The sequence below is a fragment of the Aptenodytes forsteri genome, unplaced genomic scaffold, assembly GCF_000699145.1.
Source record: "Aptenodytes forsteri isolate BGI_AS27 unplaced genomic scaffold, ASM69914v1 Scaffold192, whole genome shotgun sequence".
Classification (NCBI taxonomy): domain Eukaryota; kingdom Metazoa; phylum Chordata; class Aves; order Sphenisciformes; family Spheniscidae; genus Aptenodytes; species Aptenodytes forsteri.
Window position 1 is genome coordinate 988,641 of NW_008794891.1, and position 24,036 is coordinate 1,012,676.

Here is a 24,036-nt window from a genome sequence, read left to right on the forward strand (position 1 = left end):
ACTTTTGCAAGTCTTGTGTGTTAATTTTCTGAAAATTGAAAATTAGTCATAATTTTAAAAACTGTATCTTAGTTTGGGATTTGGACTATAGTACTGCTAGGTAAATGACAGACAAGGAAATCCGTCAGTTGGTGAGGTCAGGGAATCTGGAGTGTCTTTTTCATGTCAGTCCTCAGTAGGACACTTCTGCCTTCCCTAGCCGGGTGACTCGTACTGCTGGTAAAGGGGCAAAGCTGAACCTGATAAAAAGATGAAGAACATCCAGCAAAGGGAATGAATTTGAAGGTGTCTATTCTGGATCACTTACATTTTCAAAAAAGATGCAGTTCAGTACAGAAAATTGCAAAGTTCTCAGGTGGGACTAAGCAGCCGCAAAGTTTCATGAAGGATACATGGCCAGGGAGCAGTGCTGCAGAGGACGGTTTGGGGAATGGCTTTAAACTAAAGGGGGGTAGATTTAGACTAGATAGAAGGAAGACATTTTTTACGCGGAGGGTGGTGAAGCACTGGCCCAGGTTGCCCAGAGAGGTGGTGGATGCCCCATCCCTGGAAACATTCCAGGTCAGGTTGGACGGGGCTCTGAGCAACCTGCTCTAGTTGCAGATGTCCCTGCCCATGGCAGGGGGGTTGGACTAGATGACCTCTAGAGGTCCCTTCCAACCCAAACCATTCTATGATTCTATGAATATGGTTGCTTACGAACTGAACAGCATCAGCAATGACAAACCGTTGTGAAAACACTATATTGGTATGTAGAAAGGAAGACGTGAGTGCAAAATGCGCATCGCAACTCTTTCGTTCTACATTCCAGGCAGGTTGGACGGGGCTCTGAGCAACCTGCTCTAGTTGCAGATGTCCCTGCCCATGGCAGGGGGGTTGGACTAGATGACCTCTAGAGGTCCCTTCCAACCCAAACCATTCTATGATTCTATGAATATGGTTGCTTACGAACTGAACAGCATCAGCAATGACAAACCGTTGTGAAAACACTATATTGGTATGTAGAAAGGAAGACGTGAGTGCAAAATGCGCATCGCAACTCTTTCGTTCTGCTCAGCACTGGCGCAGCCTCAGCTGAAATAGCATGACCTACTTACGTGTTTACTCAACAATAATTTCTTGAGTGAAGACCCAAAGACTCCTGCTGTCCAGATCTGCAGAGATTAGCTGGTTCTCTGATACAATAAAAAGAAAAATTTCTTTTTCCTGGGTTTTCAAGTCAGCCAGATCTAGTTCAGTCTTGGGTGGTGTATTTTCAGAGCTTCAGAGCCCTAAGACCCAGAATAAGCATTATTAATAAGTATTTTCATAAGGTTCTTTTTCCTGAAATTCTGAAGTGCCTTTGATAATTTTTTGATACTATAAATCACATAGTATCGTGGTTTTTTATAATTATATATGTAATATATATTATTATAAAATATATATGTGTGTAAGTTCAGGTAGAAACCTTTTTTTTTGAAAGGGAGGTATTGCTGTATGAACACACTGCTTGTTGGGGCCCGTTTGGAGGAAAAAAAACAACCTTCAAACACTTTCCAAATTTTCCCTTCTGGGCTATTTCAATTTTGGTTTTTATTAAATAGCTTTAAACACTGATTCATTTAGTTATGTATGCGCAGCAGAACTGAAAATCAAATTGTTCATTTTGAAAGCGTGTAGATTAGTCATTGTTCATTCTGTTTGTTTATTTTTTTGTTTAGTCTGCCAAACTTAAGCAGTCTCTGTCATCCATAAATTCCAGGTAAAATGTTAAAATAGCCAAGTTACCCTAAGGCCTTGTACCCCAGGGTATAAGTTTTAGTGGCTTATTATCAACCGTAGTTGAGTTAGAACGCTCTTCCTGCTATAAATAATGGAACGTTTGTTATTTATAACCACCCTTAACATGGTGGCTTTGGAATATGTATCAACAAACCAAACAAATGTTTAGTTGTTTCTATAGTGATAATATCCATGGCTTCCGTTGGGAAGTCATTATACTGGGTACTAATCGAATCTAAAACAGAAGACAGACCCTTTTATCTACCGAGTTAGTCTAGCAATACTGTAAGTAGCTGTTAATAAGATTTTGCTCTCAGAATTACCTCTCTTATTTCTGGTTCATTTCATTTCTCATTTAGACTACCTTAAAGTTATTAAAAAATTTTTGAACATGTTTTTGTTCAGTCCCCCAGAAACAAGCCGAAAGGGAGCGCGGCGTTAGTGTGCTCTGCATCCCTGTCACGTTGCTGTCTGTGTGTGGACTTCCACCATCACATGGGCTCCTGTTTTCAAATGACGTGAAAAAACCTCCTTTTATAACTCAGCGTTTTCCAGCAGAGGGCACGCTGCCCTCGCGCACAGATACAGGCCTGGACATCTGGGGTGACAGTGTACCTTCTCTGCTGAGAGCTGGAGGCAGATATGGGTGCTTTAGCTTCCTTCTTGCAATACCGTTTCTGTGCAGGTATTATACTCGCTTCACTTACTGTATTGGCTTCTTTCTACTTAATCCACTTGGCTGCTTAGCACAATTCCTCTGCTGGGAGAAGAGGGAAAGTTCTCTGTGCACTGACTGAAAATTTTTTTGCTTGCTTACCCATTTTCAGTATAGAAGAAGGGTGGATATGCTGCCTTACTTTGTGTTTACACCCTGTGTAGTTTACAATTATGATATTACAAGTAATACCAGTAAAATGAGGCAGATATTGGAGGGGGCAGAGGGAAGAGAGAGAGAGAGAGAGAAACAGATAACTTATAAATCTCAATTTCCAAACAAGTGTTCTTGCCAACCAAGTTTCAATTCAGTTTTTATTGCCTACAAATTCCTAAGCCCATTGTAACAAGTGTTTACTAGACCCTTTTGGTAGAGGTGGATGTGATTTATAAATAGACAATTAGAAAAAGGTAGAAAGACAACTTTTGGATCTATAAACTATTCTGAAATGAAAAGGATCTGGCAATACACGATACAAATACAACAGGTTTTCAAACACATGGAACATCACAGTTGCATTTTACTGGTAATTTCTCTCGTCTTTTGCACATGTAAGACAGTTTTTCAGTGGCATCTGTCAAAAACATACTAGTTTTCCCAGCAGAAAGTGGTCAGTGCATTTGCATTTGATGCACATACCTCAGCCATGTTTGTTTGTGTCGATCTAGGCAACTCCAAAGGCAGCGCTTGTCCGGATGCAGGCGCAACTCAGCTTTGTCTAAACTTGGTTAAGAACGTACACGCTCGGCACTTGCCCTGTTTTTGTGGGAGGTCCCTTCGTAGTATTTTCCTAATCTCCCGGGACAGTCAGCTGAATCCCCGCTGTCAGAAAGCAGCTGCAGAGCAGTGTTTCCAGCTGCGAGCAGTGTGCACGTCTGGCTGGTCGAGCAGAGCCAGAGCCCGCGCAGGGCAGCTACGTGCTGACATCTGCCTTCTGGGTCTCTGGGAAAAATTAGTTGAATAGTTGTTCCTAGTACTTAAAATGACTTTTATTTATAGACTAGTTGCACACTTATGCAGGCATCACTACATAAGTTATGTTTTGTTCATGCTTTATTTATAACTAAGTTGGATAGAAACATGATTGATTATTAAATAAAAATGTAGAATCCAGGACAGTCCTTGACTGATGTATCAATGATACATTTACCGAAATGACCAAACCCCGAGTGTTTGGTTTGCGTTTGATTCTAACTGAGGATGAGTGCCACAGGGAGAGTGATTCAATGGTTAATAGGAAAGGTATTTTAACCTTACCTCCTGCCTATACAAGTGGAATGTCACATCACCTGAAGAGAGTACAGTGCGGAGCAGGATCTCCTTCAACTTTTTATGTTACAAAAGAGAACAAACATTCCAGCCCCTCAGAAGTATTTATTTTACTTTTTTTTTTTTTTTGAGCTTTCTCTGGAACCTGGAGAAGCCAGATGTGCTTGCTGGTAGGTAGACGCTGTTTTGGATCATGAAAACTGTGTTTGACTGCTGCTACTTATGAACTTAGATAGCACCGCTGAGGAATGCAGTTTTGCAGCTTACCACTGCAGAAAGCCTGCATACCAGCCAGTGCTGTGCCTGGAGAAAGACGACTTTTATAATATTCACCTGATCTGTTCAGACCTCAATTTCTTGTTCAGTTGAAAAATTTATTAAAATGTATCATCTAGAAAGTGGTGGTGGAAGTGGTGTTATAGAAACAGTTCTGGAATATCTGGATTCATGCATAATTCAGTAGTCCGCCTCTGACTCTGAACTTCATAGGTGTTTCAGAGGACAGGAAACCCAAACATGTAAATCTCAAATAACCAGCTCAAAAGGAAGGGGATCCACTGGGATGTCTAGTAACCACATACGGAGTTGTAACTACGTAGAAGCTTCGTTGATTCCTTAAGCCCTTACAGTAACTGGTGGCAAAAGTTTAGTTACTCTGTGCATGATGAAAACGAAGCAGAAACTGTTTCTTTTGAATATTTATTGATAGACTTGGGAAAAAGGTAAGTATCTTCCACTGACAGATCTAGATGTGTAAAAGGCTGAGGGAGTTTGCTGAAGAAGGAATCTCAGAAAGGCTATAAAATTCAAAAGGATTTGTGCTGAAAAGCAGGAATTCTGCAAGAGAAAGCGCTGCAGTTGTTCCTTGCTAATGCACTCAAAACTGCAAAGCACGACTGGCATATTGCTGGAGCCAAACTGACACCTGCATCTCGTGAACCTTTTGGAATAAGGCGGAGAAGAAACCTTTCATGAATGCCTTGGCAATTAGACGATCAGTAAAAGGGGAAAGAAGATTGCTATATGACTTAACAGTTTGGAGGAAAACCAAAAACGTGAATACCTGGGTCCAGGAGGGTTGCTGAAACGTTGTGTCCAGATAAAAAGCACGTATTACATTTATGTGCCTGACTTTTTGGATCGTCAACCATGCTTACCACCAGACTGATATAATGGCCGCAGCAGTGCAAGTCCCGCTGAGTCATGTACCGTGCCCATTTAGGAAGTAAAACAAAATGGATTGCCTGCTAGCTGTTCCCAGGAGAGCGTGTGGATGAAGCTGAAGGTAGAGCAGCGTGTTGTTGGCTGGTTTCTACAGTTACGCTTCTGTAGCAGAAGGAAATGTTAAGTGGTTGAAAGCCTTGGAAAATAAAGGCACACCAGACTCATTTCCCATCTAAACCTGAAGATGAATAAGACCACAAATTGGACTCTAGGATGTGTGAAACATTTTTCAAAGTCTGAAATTCTTTATTACTTTTAACTACTTATTTGGAGTTGAAATTTATTAATACTGGGGATTTTGCAGTAGTACATCCAAGTTCCAAACTGACTGAGGTCCTGTTGTGATAGAAGTTAAAACATAGTTTGCCCCCAGCTGTTTACAGGTTAAAGTCAAGAAGAAACAAGATGTACAGCTGGGGAGGAAGATGATGGCAAAAATACCGTAGGGCTAGTGATGGGCAAGTGGATGGTGTTATCTGGGGAGGTTTGCAGTGGTAATGTCAGTGATGGGGAAGGGGATTGTGTTATTTGTGGGTTTGCGGTGGTTGTGGATGAGAGGATTGTGTTGCTCTGGGGCTTTCTGTTTGTGTTTTCTGCTTTTTTGAAGGGGAGAGTATCCCATCTTTGCAGAGTGCAGAGGTGCTTGCAGAGGATATCAAACAGGCAGGAGGTCAAGATTAGCAACAATGATAGGTGATTTTTCTATTAGAAATTTCTAAAGTGGAACTCAGCTAATTGAAAGAAAAAATAGCTGTTTCTCAAGGAAACAAGATACCCGTAAGAGGTATACTCGCCTGTGAAGTAGCGTGCTCATTCAGCATGCTGTGCTCTTTTCACTGGGAAGCATTATCGAAAAGTTGGGATCAATGGAAATTATCTTTCCCTTATCATTTTCAGAAAGTGAAGCTGCAGTAGCGGCTCGATTATACAGCATTCTAGACAGCACTGCATTTGTTTGACAAAATAAATGGTGGGGTAGCACAACAGGATATAGTGTTTGTTACCACAATGGAAAAAACCCTTTAAAATAGCCTAAAAATAACACAAAGAGGAGGTCACAGAAAAGGCACACAGAGAATAGATGGTCTGTGCAGAAACCAGACGATGAACAGGGTAAAGAGTAAAGTAGGAAATATTCTAAAATGAGAAGTGATGAATAAATTGAGAGAGAAATAAATGTGGAAATTTTCAACATGTAGAAGAATTTGTTTAGGAAAACTGGAATTTTACTTTTGGTATTATCACATCTGTGTGCATAATTTAAATTTTACTGTGGACTTAGTTAGAAGTAATATAAAGATTGGATTGTGTTTTTCATAGGATTTCAAAATAATTAAAGGCTGATGATCATCCGTAGAACCTTTCGTAGTGGGAGTGCCATGCCCTTCAACACTGTTTGCAAGGATCATCCATTGATTGCAATCTACCAGGTTTTCTCAACATGTTAAAAAAAAAAAATTGAAAAAAGAAACCCATCAGCTTACCATCAGTAAGTCTTTTTAGCACTTACTATTTAGTGAATTAGTAAGCTGAAGTGCTTCTGAACACGCTGTTTTACAGAGCTCCCTGTAGGAGACTCACCTGAAGCAGTTAATTATCTTGACATCCTTCCTCCCGAAGCCCTTCGTGGTGAGAGGAGATAAGAATCTTATACCCCGCACAAGATTTGTGCAGCGGTACTTTGATAGGGCCAAGACTTTCTGTCTGCAAAAGCCAAAGGTAATATATTGGGAAGATCAATTGCCCATTTCACCTGGTATCTGAAGGTTGTTAGATGGCTCGCTCTCCATGGCCTTCATGCATTCTGCTGCTTCATGGGTTGGATCTGTGGGCTGTTGAATAAAAATTCCAGAGTCTGAAAGGAATTAGGCTGCAACATATTGAATAATTGGTTTAATTTGTGAAACAGTATGGTCTTAATATGGTAACCAGGCCAGAGTACGCGTTGTAAAGCAGTGTTAGATGCTGATGGAGGCATGTGACTGGAATTTGACCATAGCTATCACTTGAATCTTCTCTGACATGTACGCCAGGGAAGAATATGATCAAGAGTAATTCTTTTTTTCCCAAGACTACATTCATCACGAATTCAGAGGCAGCCTTCATTCATGGTTTTTAGAGTTCTCAGTTAGCATTGACTTTGAGTTGTAAGGTATTTGAAGGAGGATAATAAATCTTCAGTTAAGAACGAGCTATCCTAATATATTCTCACAGGCATCCAGCTCATCCTTCTTTTGTAATTTAAAAGGAATTTTTCACTTTTTTCGTTATTTTCCATTTGATATTAGTATTTTACTTTATACTCAAAATGCATCCCAATCTACTACAAACCATGTAAATCCACAGAGGGAGCAACTTCCTCACGCGTAGGTTCTCTGCTCAGAAAAGCCTTTATTGCCTGTTTTATATTGCTAAAGCCAAGAGGCCCAGAGTTGAAGATTCTCACTGGTTTACTAATTACTAATTGTTTATTTCATTGTTAGTAAATATTAGTAATTGTTAGTAATTGCTAGTTACTAATTTATATTAACTGTAACTATATGTGTAACTCCTGTCCTGGGTGACCTTGCCTCCTACTTAAATCCATATTAATCTGAATTTTAATTTGAATGTGCCTTGAGAATGGGTCCTAATTCTGCTTTGGAATGTCTTACAGGAGTAGTAAAAAAATTACATAGGAGTAATTAGCCACTAGGTTACACATACATGGACTCTTAGTGAGTTAGATCAGAAAAACAGAACTGCTAGGTTACTTCTGAGCTCTCACAAAAGCGTTATCTGGCCTCCCACATCACTGGCGTGAGTTCAGTGGATGTAATAACATTTTAAGACTTAATTTTGTAAGTCAACATTGGACTTAAAACACATTTTAAGCACATGACTCAGGCCAGCTATCTGTTCTTGTGTGTTTGGCAACACTTGTCACCAGCCTTTCAGTCTTCCTTAGATGATCCCAGGATAGCCGCTCGTGTGAGATTAGTGAGCACAACCAAGTGAATTTTGTGAAAGAAAATAAAGAAACCGGTCATTCATATCCATCTTAACACTGTGTTTCACCTTGGCTTTGCCCATTAATGAACAAAAAAATTGAAAGTTGTCTTTCAAAGACAGTTGCCTTTGCAAAGGACAGAGGGAGGGGGCATAGCGCCAACTTTCTGCTGGTGCCAGTAGGTGGGAAATGAAAGCGGTGCTGGCAGCTGGTCGGTCTGTGCATGCAGGTTTACCTGCTCGTGCACCAGGTCCTTTGTTCTTCCCCTGCCCTCCCCTCAAAATACAATGCCTGCGTTCAGAAGATGTTGTGAGTAAGTATAAGAAATCCCTTAATTGGATATGACTGCCCCTTGATTTAATTCCTGATAGAAACACCAGACAATTGGTTTATTTCTTCATCTTACATACTTTTGTTAAAATGCTTTCATTTTTCAATATTATAGCACACAAAAAAAAACCCACAAAACTTGTTCACCGATGTAGGGTCTGCACTGATTTCTCAGGTACGGTATAATGTAACTGGATATTTCTGAATATTCTACTACTATGCATTTTTTTTACACTTCTCTGTTATCTGACTGCATGTGTTACCCTGCTCTTTGTAACAGGCAATTCATTTTTGTCATTCTTTTCAAAAACAGAAATCACCTGCAAAGAAGCTGAGCCATGCAATTAGTAAATCCCTTGGTTGCGTACCAAGTAGAGAACCACCTCGTCCTGTATTTCCTGAGCAGCCAGAAAAGCCACTTGATCTTGCACATATAGTGTGAGTATCTATTTTAATCTGTTTTTCACTTAATCAGTGATACAAAGCAAGGTATTTGTGGCTGTATTTGACTTTGGAATAGGCTAGCAGAAAGGAGCCCTTAGATTAGAATTATAAAGTCGCCGTGCTGTAACTGTTATAAGTGTTTCTCTGAAACAGTTTGAAATTCAAAACACAGTTGTTTTATTAACAAGAGGTATAGAATATGTTTATGTGCAGTTAGACTAAGGCCTGACTGTATATGCTACTTGCATCTATTAGCATTTCAAAGTACTAATCAATCTTACCTTTTGCACATCACCATATTGGATCAGACTCTATTTTCTCATTTATCGTAGATTAAAATTATATAAACAAAACAATGTTAAATATATTGCAAGTTAATATTAGCAGTAGCGGGGTTTAGCTTGTTGCTGCTGCCTGGGGGCATTGGCTTTACATTCTTATTTCTCTCACTGAGAGGTTTGCTGTGTTTTTCTGCTCAATGGCATCATTGTTATCCTTTCATTCTGACCTTATTGTCTAACCGATGGAATGATTTTAATGGAATACCATTGTACTGGTGTTGAACAGACTTGAAATCAGTCTGCTTCCCCAGTTTGCCAGTTTTCACATCAGAAGTAAAACCTGAGACAAAAAAAACCCAAACAAATTCTGTTGCTGTATATGTGTAATAAACTAAACCTCCAAATAGATCTGTTTTAATGTCCTACAGAGTCTTGAGGAAAAGTCTCAGTCTTTTCATACATCTAAATTTAAGCACGTGCTATAGAGAAGAGTGAGGAGAGAGGAGCAAAGCAAAGGGATATAATTTACGTAAAATGAAGGACTCCCGTTTTCATGAGTATTGAGTAATTTGCAGTTCTGAGAGTAAGTGGAGTTGATGCTTTTCTGGTTTTCTTTTGATGTCATAAATACCAGATTCTTCTTGAACTGTTTTCTCTGTCACAATTTCTGAATGGAGAACCAAGGTGTTCAAATCTGAATGTCTTATAACCTCTGACAGTTCAGTATTAGGATGCGCTGCTTTGGCCTTTCCTAATGCCGTATGATTTTGATTGACTGGCTCTTCTATACGCTCCTTTTAAGAGCTGTGCAGTCATTAAGAAAAAGCTGGAGGCTAGCTTGTCAAAATATTGGAAAGGTAAGAATTGTAAAGCTTATTGTAGTGTGGTAAAACACTTGTGTGGCTTTCTTTTGTGAAAAGCATAGAAGATCCATAACTTGACATGGAAGAGTAGTTGCAATGCTAGAGTCCTTAACAACATAGTTCTGAGCTTTACCAATTTCTGCTTAGCTGTGTGAGTGTTTTTTCCAGTTCTTGCATCACTGAATATTTACCAACTTCTATAATGCTTGCTTTAGTCCTGTGCAGTGAGGGGAGTTGATCTGGTTTAATGGAATGTAATTGTTCCGATTTTCTCTGTGAAATTGCACTCAAATTGGAAAGAAAAAAAAAAGTCTGTTCAGCTCTGAATTGAACAGTAGCATAAGTCTGTGTTCTCCTAAATGAATGGCTTATCAAACCCACAAGGACAAGGTTGTACATCGTCCACAGAATTAGCCCCGTGCCTTGGTGGGGATGTGCTGTGGAGCTTGTCACTTAGCTTTAAATCTGGATTTTCTGTAGTAAGGGTGCTGCTCAGCCTCACAGAAAACAATTTCATGTTTAAAATCTTATCAGATCACGAATCCATTCGCATTTTTCTTTCTAGTTTTTTCTCTGTGCTGCTTCCATGTTGAAATGCACTAACGTCCACAAGAGAAAATTAATAGTTTACAATGTAATACTTCTATAAAAACTAAAGGAATATGTAACTGCGTAAGTACAATGTATGAAAATAATTACAGCAATGGTATTGTGACTGCCTGCGTGAAGGAAGGCTGCAGAAACCGATCCCAAAACTACAAGCCGAAGTTTTACTTCTGACAGAGATTACCAAGTTTGATGAATTACTTCTTTCTTTTGCTAGGACTCATTAATTTGTTAACGGCTCAAACAAGTTTCTGTCCTCAGCTAGACAAGGAATGGTAAAGGCGAAAGCGGGTGGCTTACTTTTGTGTTTTGTATTTTTAATACGTGACCCATTGAAGGTGCTGGTAGAGAAGTGCCTCCCAGCTTGCTTTTTGCTTCCAATTAGTAACAGACTGTACCTCGACTGACAAACACGGCATTGCCTTTTTCCTGAGCCCAGAGGCAGTAGCGTGCCGCAGCGGCGGCGGGAGCCAGCTGGGGAGATGCGTGCTGTGAGAAGATGGGCAGGAGGGTGCTCAGGGCAGGCTGGGGAGCCGGGCAGGAGCGTGTGGCCCTGGGGATGTGCGGGTGGGGGTACAGCACGACGCCTTCTGCAGTGACTGGGACTGCTGCCCAGACGCTCTTGGCAGCAGCGAGACAACGCAGAGACATCTGCTCTGTGCTGCCAGCTTTACTTCAAAAAAAAAAAAGTGTGCCCTAAGAAGCCAAAGTATTGGGAAATACTGCCTAATACTACAAGGACGACTGTGGGAACAACAGATAATGGTCTGGTGTAAAAATAAAGTAAGTAGGTGATTTATATCAAACACTAAATCACATGAAAATAAAATTAACATGGGACTAAAAAGACCTACTGGGTTTTTTATATAGGTGATGTAAGACCTTTGGGGTTTTCTCTATAAGTGATACCACTGAAATTAAAAGAAATTAAAAGAAAAAAAAAAGGCGCACAAAAAAAAAAAACCCACAGTTTTTCAGTGTGAAAAATGACATAGCCAACGGAGATTCTTTGATAGAACTCAACTTATAAAGAGGAATTGCTCAGGGCCACAATGAGTCATTATTTAGGTGTCAGTGATCATGACTTGATTACATTTTTTTCATGTAAATGAGGTGCACATCAGCATCTAACAAATGCTTTGGAGGAGACTGTCTCGCAAAGCTGAAATCAACTTCAGCTGAGTAAATAATGTGAACGTAAAAATATTAATAACTAGGAATAGTTTAAGAATACTTGGCCAAATGTTCCAGGGAAAACAAGGCTTGGAAGGGAAGAAAAAACAGCTATACTTGTCAAGGGAAGAAGAGACAAAAATTGGTAGCAAAGAATGTAAACTAATGGTTTAAAAGTTATTGGAGAATAGTTTTCAGGTTGTGGTTTGGCAGGGGGGCAGCGGTTGTGCAATATGCTGATGGTGAGATACTTACCTTCCAGAGATAATCCAAAAGGATGTTGAATTGCACCGTCTATGTTTTCAGTCTAAACTGCATTTTGAAAGAGTTTCTTAATTTGGATACTTGCTGCTGATTGTTGATGTGTCTTGGAGCGCTGGAAAGTTCCCAGAGCACTGGAAGAAAATTCGTATGATCTCATTTCTTTTTTTCGAGGCGGGGGCGGGGCGGGGAATGAAGTCAAACAGGGCAATCTCTGACATGTTGTGTTTACCAACATGGCTTTGATGGTGAATAAAATAATTGAGCAGTAGATAAGTTATTTTGTTGATCAGTAAATAAAAAGGTAACTCATGCCAATCAAGCACAGGCTTTTGGCAATTTGGTGTAGTCAGACTCAGTTTTTATCTCTTTATGAGGTTAATTTTGATTAATAAAGTGATATTGTTGGCATAATGCATTTATTATGAGCATTGAGTAATTTAGAAAACAGTAATCAATACAGCACATATACAGCAGATTGGAAAAAAAATTGTTTCGCTCCTTGTCCTCAATATAACTGCAAAAAGAAGGATGCTGAATAGGGTGTGTTTTCAAGCGGAGTCCTGCAGAGATCAAGCCTAGCTTCTGTGCTATTAACGTTCGTTTTCATGGCCAGGAGGAAAACGTATAAAAGCACTACTGATAGGCTAGATAGGCAAATGAGAAAAACATTGGAGGAATGAAGATTAAAAGGACACTGTGCTGGGCAGAATGACTCCAAAAACAATTTTGGAGGTCATGGTATGCAATTGGCTGAATATGCATTTTCAGAGCGATTTTGTAACCAAGGATGCTAACAGGATCTGAGGGTGCAAAGAGAAGAGCTTACCCTTTGTGCTTGGTGGTGGCAGGATCCTTGTCAGAAAACTCTCTAGTTACAGCACCCACAATCGAGACAAATGTTGAAAGACCAAAGGGTTTGAGAAGGTCAATGAAAATGATTAAAGGACTGGAAATAGATATGGGAAGATGCATAGCTTTACATCCAAAGACTCAAGTAATGTAAGTATAACACACAGAGGTTAAGGAATGGTTTGATATTTCTAAAAATACCTATCCTGGAGAAATTAAATATAATCCCAGGGAGCTTTAGCAGATAGGCTTAACAGAAGACACAGTCCAGAAGTTGAAGCTAGACAGATTTAGAATAAAAATAAGAAATACGTCTTTAACAGTGAATGAAAGTAAGTAATTGTTAGAATAGATTACCAAAATCAAAAGTGGTGGTGGAATTTCCACCACTGAAACTTTAAAAACAAAAGGAGAGTATTTTTAAATCAAATAAGAATTCCAGTCAGCCTTATGTTCTGTGTTTGACAGAAGCTCAATTATTAGTGTTTCCTTATAGCTTTATGAGATATGAAAAATGCATACAGAAGTTTTAATGTAGTCTCAGAGTCAGGAATTTTACAGAATCCACTGCTAGAGCACCGTACATGTGCTCCGTAGGGCAATTATGGATTTGCTTTACCTACATTTCCAAAAATAAGTGAGTGTTTTTGAAACTACCTCTACCTCTCTTTACCTGCATTCCTGCAGCCGTGCTGGGTCAGGAATATAAAAAATGGAAATTCTGCTATTGCCTGCTATTTTGGTGCATTCTGCTTCTCTCTCCCCGCATCCTCCCCCAGATTGTAAGCTGTGTCTAGGTGGGAGTTTCCTGGCTGCTATAGAGTAATTCTGTGTGAATCATACTCTTTTTTTAGGTGTCGGTTTTCTGAATATGATTGCTGCAGCCCACAGGCTCCAAAGGCTCCCCCTTTTTTAAGGAATTACAGTCTATATGATGGAAAAAAAATGAATGGGCATTAAAAAACTCTTCTTAGTTTATATTTGATAAAGGCGAGATTGTATTTGACATGGATCATTTTTCCTGGGAGAAATCATTTAAAGTGTTCCTTCACTGCGGTGTTATTTCAGGTTATAACTTGATCGTTTCCCCCTGGCTCTGGACCCATGAAATGCAAACCCCTCCCATTAAAGCCTGTATTTTAAAATGTTATCTGAGATGGATCCTTCCAGTGACACGACCCTGTGGCGCAGGACGTGAAAAATTACCGTTCTTAACTGAAATAAGTACGCCAGCAAAAGCTACCACTGCCAGTATCATCCTACAGTAAACATTACAGCGCTTAGGTGTTCCTGTGCTGTTGCTAAACACAGTCATTCTCGGTGTCGCGCCTGCTGCTGCGGGGACAGATGGGCTGTGTCACGCTCAGCTGTGGCAGTCGATGCTGCTGCCCCGAGCTGCTCCTCTCTCCTCGCTGCGAGAGATCGGTGTCTTCACGGGAGAGGTGGCAAGAATGTGGCATGTGTCACCTCCGCAGCCGTTCTTCTTCACAGCTTGGGGGAGTTCAGCGTGACACTAGTGAAGGTGGGTTTGTGCTAATGAGTTATGCCATGGTCGGTAACAGCTGAAGGGGAAACGTACGTCCCACTCCGGTGGCTCACAGAAAGGGAGTCTGTCTGCTACAAGTCTCTCCAGGTGACAAATATGTGAAGCCGCAGAGAGATAAAGGACAATGGATTACCTCAACTTTCTTATGTTAGAGGTCTGGAGATGCTGCTTTAAGCCTCCAGCAGATAAGTGAAAATGGGATGAGGAGGCATTTGTAGGGATTTACAAAGTGTTCATGCTCCTGCTGGCGGGGCTGACAAAATACAAAGTTAGGAGCCATATCATGCTTACATTAATGTGCTTTCCTTGTGGTCAATATGACAAGGGAGTAATAATCTCTGACGTATAAAGGTTGCCCCCCCAGAAGGGAAGCTGGGGGCACATGTTTTTGTTGATCGCCCCGGCTCAGCTGGCAAGCCGTGTAGCTGCGAACCGCTGCAAACCGCAGCAGGCTGCTGAGGCTGCCGATCCGTAGCTGGTTCCCTTGTGCGAGCCTTCGCCGCCCCCGGCTGATTTAGCAATACTCACCCGGTGCTCAGGGATTTGCAGCTGTCAGGGCAGTGCAGTTGCAAGCCCGCCTCTAGATTCCCACCAGCAAGTCCTGGACCTGGATGCTGCAGTCAGGTCTAGGCTCAGCCCTTCAGAGAGCTGCCTGGTAATGGAGAATGAGTAATGGCATCAGTAATATTTACTAATATTGCTAATATTTACTTCAATATAGCAAAGAGGGGGGGAAATACCCTGCTCTGTATGCATAGAAGATGATGTGGCTGACACATGCTAGCCAGCGTATATATTGTATATATTGTATACAGTGCAATGTAGCCGTGCCCTGGCTGTTAAGAAAGTACAACTTCTCTTTACGGTGGAAGAGTGGTGTAGCAGCGGGGTCTAAATGGGGAAAACTGCCTATGGACTGGCTTCTTGTTCGTTATTTTATTTACATGTTACATTAAGTTAGAATGTGAATTAGATCCTGTTTCTAGCAAAATGACACTTCATCGATTTGCCTGAGTTCAGAAGACCAAGAGAAGAGGTTTAACTCTTTGAGAAAGGCAGAAATTGCTGAATTTAAAGTGGAGCATGGTTCTGCATCACCTGCTTCCCGTAAGAAATCGCAATGACCTTTTTGTTCTCTGCCAGCAGTGGTATGACCGATTTGGGAAGAGAGTCGCGTTTGACACTGAATATATTTCCTCCCAGAAATTTTTGCAATGTTAACGTTTAAAAGGTTTGCCTTTGCACATGAAAATAAATTTTGTAAGATCTTTGTGAAGAGTTTCGGTAAGAATACAGGTTTGCAGGTTACAAAGGTGTTTCTGGACCATCAGATATATGTGGCCAGAAGTTTTATCTTGTTTGACAATTAAAAAACTATTTATTGGCTGTTCCCTTCTTTTCCCCACAAACACTTTCTCAGGCAGCAACGACTTGCGTCTCTTTCATTGCTTCAGCTCAAAACCCTGGAGGGAGCAATGACCTGTCAAAAATCATATCCATTTATCTGCTGCTGCTGCTATGGACAGCTATACTGAAAAGCTTGAAAAATATGTGGATTACAGTGGAAGACAAAAACTGATATGTTTACAAAACTGCCTGTTTCTTAGCCCAGGCTGCCTCTTGCCTCTGCAGTGCTTAGCAGTGGGGCTAAAATGTCGTTAGCTAATTTAGTGAGTCTGCTTTTGGTGGAAATCGTTTCTTCTTCTTGCAGTTGCCAAAAAGCTCTGAGGTTTAGCGGTGCCAAGACACCTCGTTGTCTGAGGTACGGTACACCAGAGATGCTCACGTGGCTCAAAGGAGATGCTCTGGTGAGCTGCCCTAGTGCTCTTTCCCCAGGAGAGAGAAGGGAGAGGAGTGTACATCGGTGATGCTGGCCACTGGATCGCGAGTATCGTGGCCCCCTGTCCCTGGGCATTGTTCAGCTGTGGCTACCGCGTGATCTTTGGCTATCAAGTTAATGTCTTAACTTGTGCATTACTCTCCATCTGTTCGTCCTTTTAAACTGCTCTGTTTGAAATATCTCAAAAAACAATACTCCTAGCAAGAAAAATAATGTTGTGTTGAATTTTGATTAATGGTACGTAACTGCCGGACATGCCCGTTGCAATAAATTACAGAGCAAAACAAAATGCCTCACTATTGTTTCCTGCATGAAAATTCTCAGGAGCCCAACCCCACCCTGTTTTATAATAAATTTTGTATATGACAGTTGTGATTACTTAGGGTTTCCAGCCTCTCTCAGACAAATCAATCCAGCCTCGCCCAGTGACTGGGCTTCTTTGACAGTGACAGTCCTCTATGGAGGACCGTGGATAAAGGGAATCCAGTGGATTTCATGAATTTGGATTTTGAAAAAAGCCTTTGAAAGGACGATTTGTCAAAGGCTATTAAAGAAATGAAGTTACCATGGGATTGGAAAAAAGGTCTTTTGATGTACTGAAAAGTGTTAAAGGTTAGGGAAGCAAAAGGTAGAGGTTAATGGTCAATTTTCCAGGTGGAGGAGGGTCAGTACTGGGGTCCGTAAGCAGATCCTAAAGGGACGAGGCGGGGATGCCCCCTCTGATGTTGCCGGTACAGCAGGGCTGGTGTCTGCTGGAGAACAATTTTGTGAAAAGTTGTAGACCACCTTGCTGCTGAAACCACCTCGCTCTGGATCGGAGCAGAGACTGATCCGATTAGCAATATTTTTATACTCCTTCATCCGTGATACGAGGCTTGTCTGTCCGACTGTTGAGCGTTAGGGATAACTGCAAACAAATCATAGGTTTTCTTCCAGTCAGGGAGGTTTTCTGGAGAACCTTCCTGTAAAAGCTTTGTGGCCTCCAAAACCTCCGAGAAAATACAGATCCTTTCTCTTAGAATCAAGGGTTGCTAATCCAAATTGGCTTCTTAAATGTATTAAATAAAATCTAGATGAACACAAAGGAAAGGAAGGAGCAATACGCTTAGGTTGCCAGTATTTATTGCAAACGTACATCAAAGATGACTTTTTATAGAAGTTAAGGTCAGAAAACATTAAATCAGCCGGTCTGACCTCCTGTATCTCATTGTTCCTTAAATGTCACCACCTTCCTTCTCTACTGAGCCCAGTAATTTGTATTTGGGAAAGGTTACCCTCCATAAAGGCGCTCACTCTTGATTTCCAGAGGTTATAAATGCCCAGTTTCTCCAATAGTAGTTGGTTTGAATGGATAGTCTTCCTTCCTGTTTAATATTTGTGGTTTATTTCCCTTTTTTTTTCCCTCTTAAACTACGTTCTGTTCACCACCTTCCTTCTCTACTGAGCCCAGTAATTTGTATTTGGGAAAGGTTACCCTCCATAAAGGCGCTCACTCTTGATTTCCAGAGGTTATAAATGCCCAGTTTCTCCAATAGTAGTTGGTTTGAATGGATAGTCTTCCTTCCTGTTTAATATTTGTGGTTTATTTCCCTTTTTTTTTCCCTCTTAAACTACGTTCTGTTTCCAGCCCTTGTTTTGTTTTTATTTCTCTGCCTAAACACTAATACACTTCCAGATATGTATGTTCAAGGATCAGATTAGCTCTGCTTCCAACAAATTGCCTTCACTGTCCACTGTGGTCTATAATCCTTTTTTGTAGTCACTGCTTTTGGAAATAGAGCGCTATTCTCTGAATCTACTCTGCATTTTTATGTCCTAGATGTATAATTTTACATTTGGCCTTATTTAAATACAGTATAATATGAAAACAAAGTGTTAAAATACAGTTTATCAAGGCTCATTTTCTGTGTACTTTGAACCCATAATTAAAGTCTCAAATCTTTTACAGTAGCTGTAAAAACCCACTAATATCATTTAATTTCAAAGATTACAAACTGACAGATGGTTTTGAGATCTAACAGTCCTTAATCCATTTAAAAAGGCTTTGATGTTATGTAGTTCATATTTTCAGTTTTCTAGCAGTAAGCCACAAACTTTATGGCAAATCCCAGCCTCTGTGGTTGGTGGGTACCGCAGCAGTGGCGTGCAGCGCTTCCGACTGGCAACAGGGCACGGGTGAAAGGTGGTTCATAAAGCGGGAGGCTCAGGGCGGGCAGCGAAAGTGGCGAAGCTGTTGTTGCAGCATCCGAACCCTGGAGTTGCAGTAGGGAGCTGTCGAAGCCTCCGGCGTTATGCGAAGCAGCCGGAGCTTGCTCTGATCTGCAGCAGCCTCCCGAGCGCTGCCTCTGCCGGCTGGGGTGCCTGAAGCTGTGCCCTTGCCGCAGTGGGTGCACGGCCGCACCGGGCGGCTCAGCAGATGCTGCTCCAGGAGACTGCCACGGCTGTGAGATAATAGCTATCAGTGCTGTAGCGTTTTCTGAGGTTTAGGGTATTTTTCCCTTACAAAAGGTAGTTGAAAGTGTGCCCGCCCTCCCTATGATGCTCCAGCACCCTTAGCGTAGCCATGATGCTGCTCCAGCCATGCCGGCTGGAGGAGGCTGGAGCGGCTCCAGCGTGGCGGTGGCTGGGACGGTGTGCCAGGGAAAAGTCCCACACACTTCCCACAGGCATCTTGTGGGGATGGGAAGCGAGGAGGGAGGGAGAGGGCAGGGCTGAGGGAGCACCCACTCGCCCATCAGAGCTCCTCGGTCTCTCATCCCATCACGCATGGGGCGTCAGGGCAGCGTGTTAGGGGGTGCAGTAGCACCCTGCATCAGGTAGATTCAGACTAGATATAAAGGAAGACATTTTTTACGCTGAGGGTGGTGAGACCCTGGCCCACGTTGCCCAGAGAGGTGGTGGATGCCCCATCCCTGGAAACATTCCAGGTCAGGCTGGACGGGGCTCTGAGCAACCTGCTCTAGTTGCAGATGTCCCCGCCCACGGCAGGGGGTTGGACTAGATGGCCTTTAGAGGTCCCTTCCCACCCAAACCATGCTGTGATCTGATGATTCTATGATCCCTCAGTGCTGCTCTCGGCAGCAGCAGGAAAGGACAGACACAATTTCCTCCTTGGCCAGGGTGGGAGGGAGAGGAGATTCCTCTTGTACAGGGTTCAGTGTCCTGAACCTGCAGCGTGTAAATTATTGACAGACAATTCCCTTTGATTGCCAGGAACAGGAGAGAGAACAACGTGTTACCTTTCTGTGCTTGATGGATGAGAAAAAGATAAACTGGATAATTGAGAGTGGGAGTAATGTGACAGAAGAAGTGTGGGAGAGCACTAAGACCTCGAGGTGTGCGAGTGCCTTCCTCCTCCATTGGTACGGGTCGTAATCAGGAATAGCCAAGAGAAACTTTTGTGTTCTGCATTGGGAGCTCAGAGGTTTTCTCGTTGCGCTGTTGCCTGTCTGCGCGTGCATGCACGCTCACGCATAGGTGAGTCTGGTGTGTGTGTACAAATTCACAAGTATATGTCGCCCGCTTTCTTTTTTTCTCTCTGAATTTTTGTACTGGAAGCGATTCCAGTCCCCATCCTTCACGGCCACCATTTCTGCTGGTACACGTGATTAACAGCAACAGCCAGCCAGTCTCCCACGGAGCAAGGAGTTGTGTGTTTACACCCATCATGTTGAAGAGCTCAAAGTTCCCCCGCCGTGGCCAAGGGCGCTTCCCACCAGCCTGGCGTGAAAACACCAGCACAGCACCACCCGCTTGAAAGATAGATGAGAGCGCTCTGCTGCCGGGATCCCGCGTGCGCCCGCCTGCATTGAGCTCAGCAAGTGTCTTTCCACGCTTGCACCGGTGCCACCGTGGTCTGAAGAAGGTGATGGGAGACACCGAAAAGCGTATCTTAATTACCGGCGTTGATGAGATGCTTGCACACAGTTGTGAGGTCTTGGCATCCTGTTGTTTTTATCCATTTGCATTTTTTGAAAATTCCTGTATTTTCCTAAGATCTGCATAAGCATTTGGTACGAATTTATTTTGCTGCAATACGATGGCTCATTTTTAACTTTCATGCTCATTCTGTCACTGCTGAGAAATGGTGTCTGCTTGTCACATTACAGGCATTTTTAACCAAAATTACATAAACATACATTTAAAAAAATATAAAGATGTTTAACAGAAGACAGATGACATCTTTTTTTATAAAAGGGTTATAAAGTTAAACATGTTTGAAATGCATATTTTCCTTGATTTTGGTATTCTGTTATGTTTTGCGTTTGAATACAACACCTGCTACATTGAATTTTCCTTCGCTTCCCAGTAAAGGAGGCATGTTTTTGTATTTTCTGTGGTTGTCTTGATCATTGCTTCTTCAGAATTAAAATGCTTTTAGGTATCTCCACACTGGTGGTTTGAGTTGACGGATACCCCATGCACATTTTCTTAATAGACTTAGACTGAAATTCATTCCCAGCGTGTGTAGCAGGCTGGACTCCAGACTACTGAAGAGCTGCCTCAAGATCTGTGTCTCACGCCAGGAGAGGGATTCTTGCTGGATTTACACGTTTTTCTTGAGAGCAAGCTATTCTTGGAGGACACGGCAGTTTCGTAATGTTTGGTTCATAAATCGTTTTGCTGCTTTACGCAGGCAAAGCGTTCATCTGGATTAACACGTAGCAGCTCTCCACCAAATTTTTAACAGCCTGTAATCCTGGGGACCGGCATCCCTCGCAGCCTAATGGCCCCGTAAAGGGTATTGATATTTACTGTGGGCTTTTTTTTTTCCCCCCTGAAGTATTTTGGCCACTATCATAATCGAAGAGTTCAGAGTAGAAAGGCTTGGATGATATGCTGGTTTTGACTGCAGCTGTCCTTATTCTCCATGACAGAACAAAATTTTTCTTTATTTTGAATTCTTTTTGTTTGTTTCTGTGGTAGGCTGCGAGTACATGCATTTTTTGCTGGCTGAGAGAAATCTCTTCTTGATTTCAGGCTGGTAGAGGGTTATTATGATATTATCCAGCAAAATAGATAGGAACCTCCAAGTGGTAGGATTATAATTCCGTTTTTTTTATTTCAAATTCTTTTTTATTCATATGGTACATCAATCTTGTAATGATCTTTTTACAGTATTAGTAACCAGCTGTCAGCTGTTCCTTGGCAATGCGATATTGTCAAGGTACTATGTTATGTCAGTCATGTTATGGGATATTGTCAATACTTATTTAATAATAATTTCACTTGTATTCACAGTCATGGTTCTGGAAATAATGCTATTATTCTGGGACAGAATATGGAGCATTAGTTATAATTCCTTTTATATTTGAAGAAGGAGCTGAGACAGTTTTTTCATGCTTAAGGTGATGCTGAAGCCAAACAAATTTCAGTTAAGAATCTACTTTTTGTGATCAAGATAGTAAGGGAATAAACAACCAAGGGAAGTTGTTGTGATTTTCTCTCTTTCATGCCTTAGATCCAAACTTGTTGAAATTAGGCTTTAGACAAGCCTAAATAACTTGTCTCCATGCTGGAGTAAGTGGGTGAAATGTAATTTTTTTGTTGTTGTTTTTATATGCAGGAGGTCAGATTACATGGTAGAATAATCTCTATTATAATTTATGAATCATATATTAATTTTTCTTTTAGTTCAAAATGTACAGGAGTTTGCATTTTAGTGTCTGTACATTGGTTAGATCTGTGCTTGTATTCTAGTCAGTCTTTATTTCTGTTCCTTCGTCTCTGCTGCTCTTTCCTTTCTTGCTTCCTTCCTTCCTTTTAAATTTCCGTAGCTCCTCAGCGTTGCAGAGGACACGATGGCAGTGGCTCTTCTGAACCCTTTATCCACGGGCAGTGGGAGATCGGTTACTAATGCTGCAAGTATTAAAGTCTTAGGTTTACTGATGTTGCTGAAGCCTGGGATCCTGTTGAAGTAGGAGGAAGTCTGATCCACTGAAGACTTTAAAATCACAAATGTCTGTATGGCAAATAACTAGGGACCTAGAATTTTACAAAGGAGAGAAACTATTCTGTACTCTCTTTAATCCACGTGGGACGTGCCGTAGCCGGCTGTGAGCAGCGTCATTAGAGAGCCACAACAATATTCTTCCTCTAAAAGCCAGCGTTTTAATCTCTGTGTGGCATTTCCTTTGTTATGTTTATGCGTCTCTTGATGACTATTGTGTTTTGAAGAGTTAAGTTTTGCACTTTTATATTAATTTATTCAAGGGGAAGAATGTAGTGAAATATAAAGTGTTGTTTGTTTGTTAAAAAACTTTACATATGCGTCGGTGTGCTGCTTCTGGCTGACAGGGCACGTCTGTCCCTTCACCTTCAAACAGATCAAAGTGGGTTAGATTAAAAAAAAAAATTACAAAAAATCCCGAGTCCTTTTGTAGCTGGACAATTCATCCTTGACCGCCTTATCCAACCTAAAAACATTTTGTCGGATAGCGTACCTTGTGCCCAGGAGATGCTGGGTCACGTGGCAGCTCCGTTTCCTTAGAGACGGCGCCGTGCCGCGCATCGGGATGCCGCGCATCGGGATGCCAGCTCGGTGGAGGACCGGAGAGGCGTTCGCCACGACCACAAAGGTTTGCTGGATTTGCATTCCTCGCCGTTTTGCTGCTTTAGCATGAAAATGTTAGCCAGGTCTTTGCATGCTGTCGGGATACAGGAGCGCATTGTTAAGGCAGAGTTAACTTCTCTGAATGCTATTTAAAACGTAACCCTGGTTTTTTTTGTGGTGGTTTGCGGGGAGCTGCTATGGACTAGCGAGAGGGATGCCAGTGAGGAGCGGTAGCGTGACTGTGCTGTCAGGTTTTATTTGTTTCTGGCTGTTGTAAACAGATCGTAGGAACAGCTCGGAGAGGGACACGGCACAGGATGTCTTATTGAACAGCCTGGAACGGGTAACTTGCTGAATGCGTCGTTTCCATCTTTCCTGTTAGTCATTTTTGAACAGGGCAAGAACAAAGTCATTACGAAGTAATAGCTCACTTCATGCCTTGTTTACAATAAGAATTATTATTAATAGATCATTCATACCCATGTGACATTTTAGTGGAAAACAGCAGAATTTACCATGGCATTTTGTCATCGTAAGTAATATACGTATTGCAAATTACTGGAAATAAATAGGCATAATAACAAACTCAAATTTCTGTCAGTGTCTCTGAACAGTTACTGCTATTCCATTTACATGATAGAGATAGCAGCCAGCTGACGAATGCTCTTTAATGTTTTTGTTAGAGATGTTGCATACAAATAAATTGGCTATTATATAAAAAAACAGTGAAGACTTCATTTTAAAATTGCTCAGAAACAATACATTGTATATATTTTCACTAGGTGTTATTATAGTGTTCAGGGATTTATTTTCCTCAGTACTCATCTTTTTGTAAAATCTCAAATATCTGTATGTATTTTCAGGTTTATGATTGGTTTTTAACTTCTTAGCATGTTTCTTTTGTTTCTGATCATCTTAACAGAAGCATACACCTTAAACTATTTTTTAAATTACTACAAGCCCTGTAAAACTAAAATAGTCTGTTCGTCATTCCTGCTGCTATAAAATAACCTACATTTGCAGTTTTCCAGGGGACAGAGCAAAAAGATGAAATCTTTGAGTCCCCTCACCCAGACGCATGGTAATGCAAAGCCAGGCTGAATGACAGGAGGTTGTTATCCCAGCTTTGGTAATGAGTCAGGTAGTGAAACATTATCGTATCCAAACACGTTTAAAATGTTTCCCGTCGGCAGATATTTAGGCTGCTATTTTTGGATTATACATCTTTAACCTAAATTGTTGCTGGATTATAGAATCATAGAATCGTTTAGGTTGGAAAAAACCCTTAAGATCATCAAGTCCAACCATTAACCCAGCACTGCCAAG

General features: G+C 41.4%; 1 protein-coding gene across 1 annotated transcript in view; it reads left to right on the forward strand.

Moving 5' to 3' along the window:
- DTNB (dystrobrevin beta) overlaps positions 1 to 24,036 on the forward strand; it is a 200,928-nt gene that overhangs the window by 44,939 nt on the left and 131,953 nt on the right. The window contains exon 11 of the mRNA XM_019470972.1: positions 8,605 to 8,729. Coding sequence (XP_019326517.1) covers positions 8,605 to 8,729 — 125 coding nt within the window. The remainder of the gene's footprint in view (positions 1 to 8,604; positions 8,730 to 24,036) is intronic.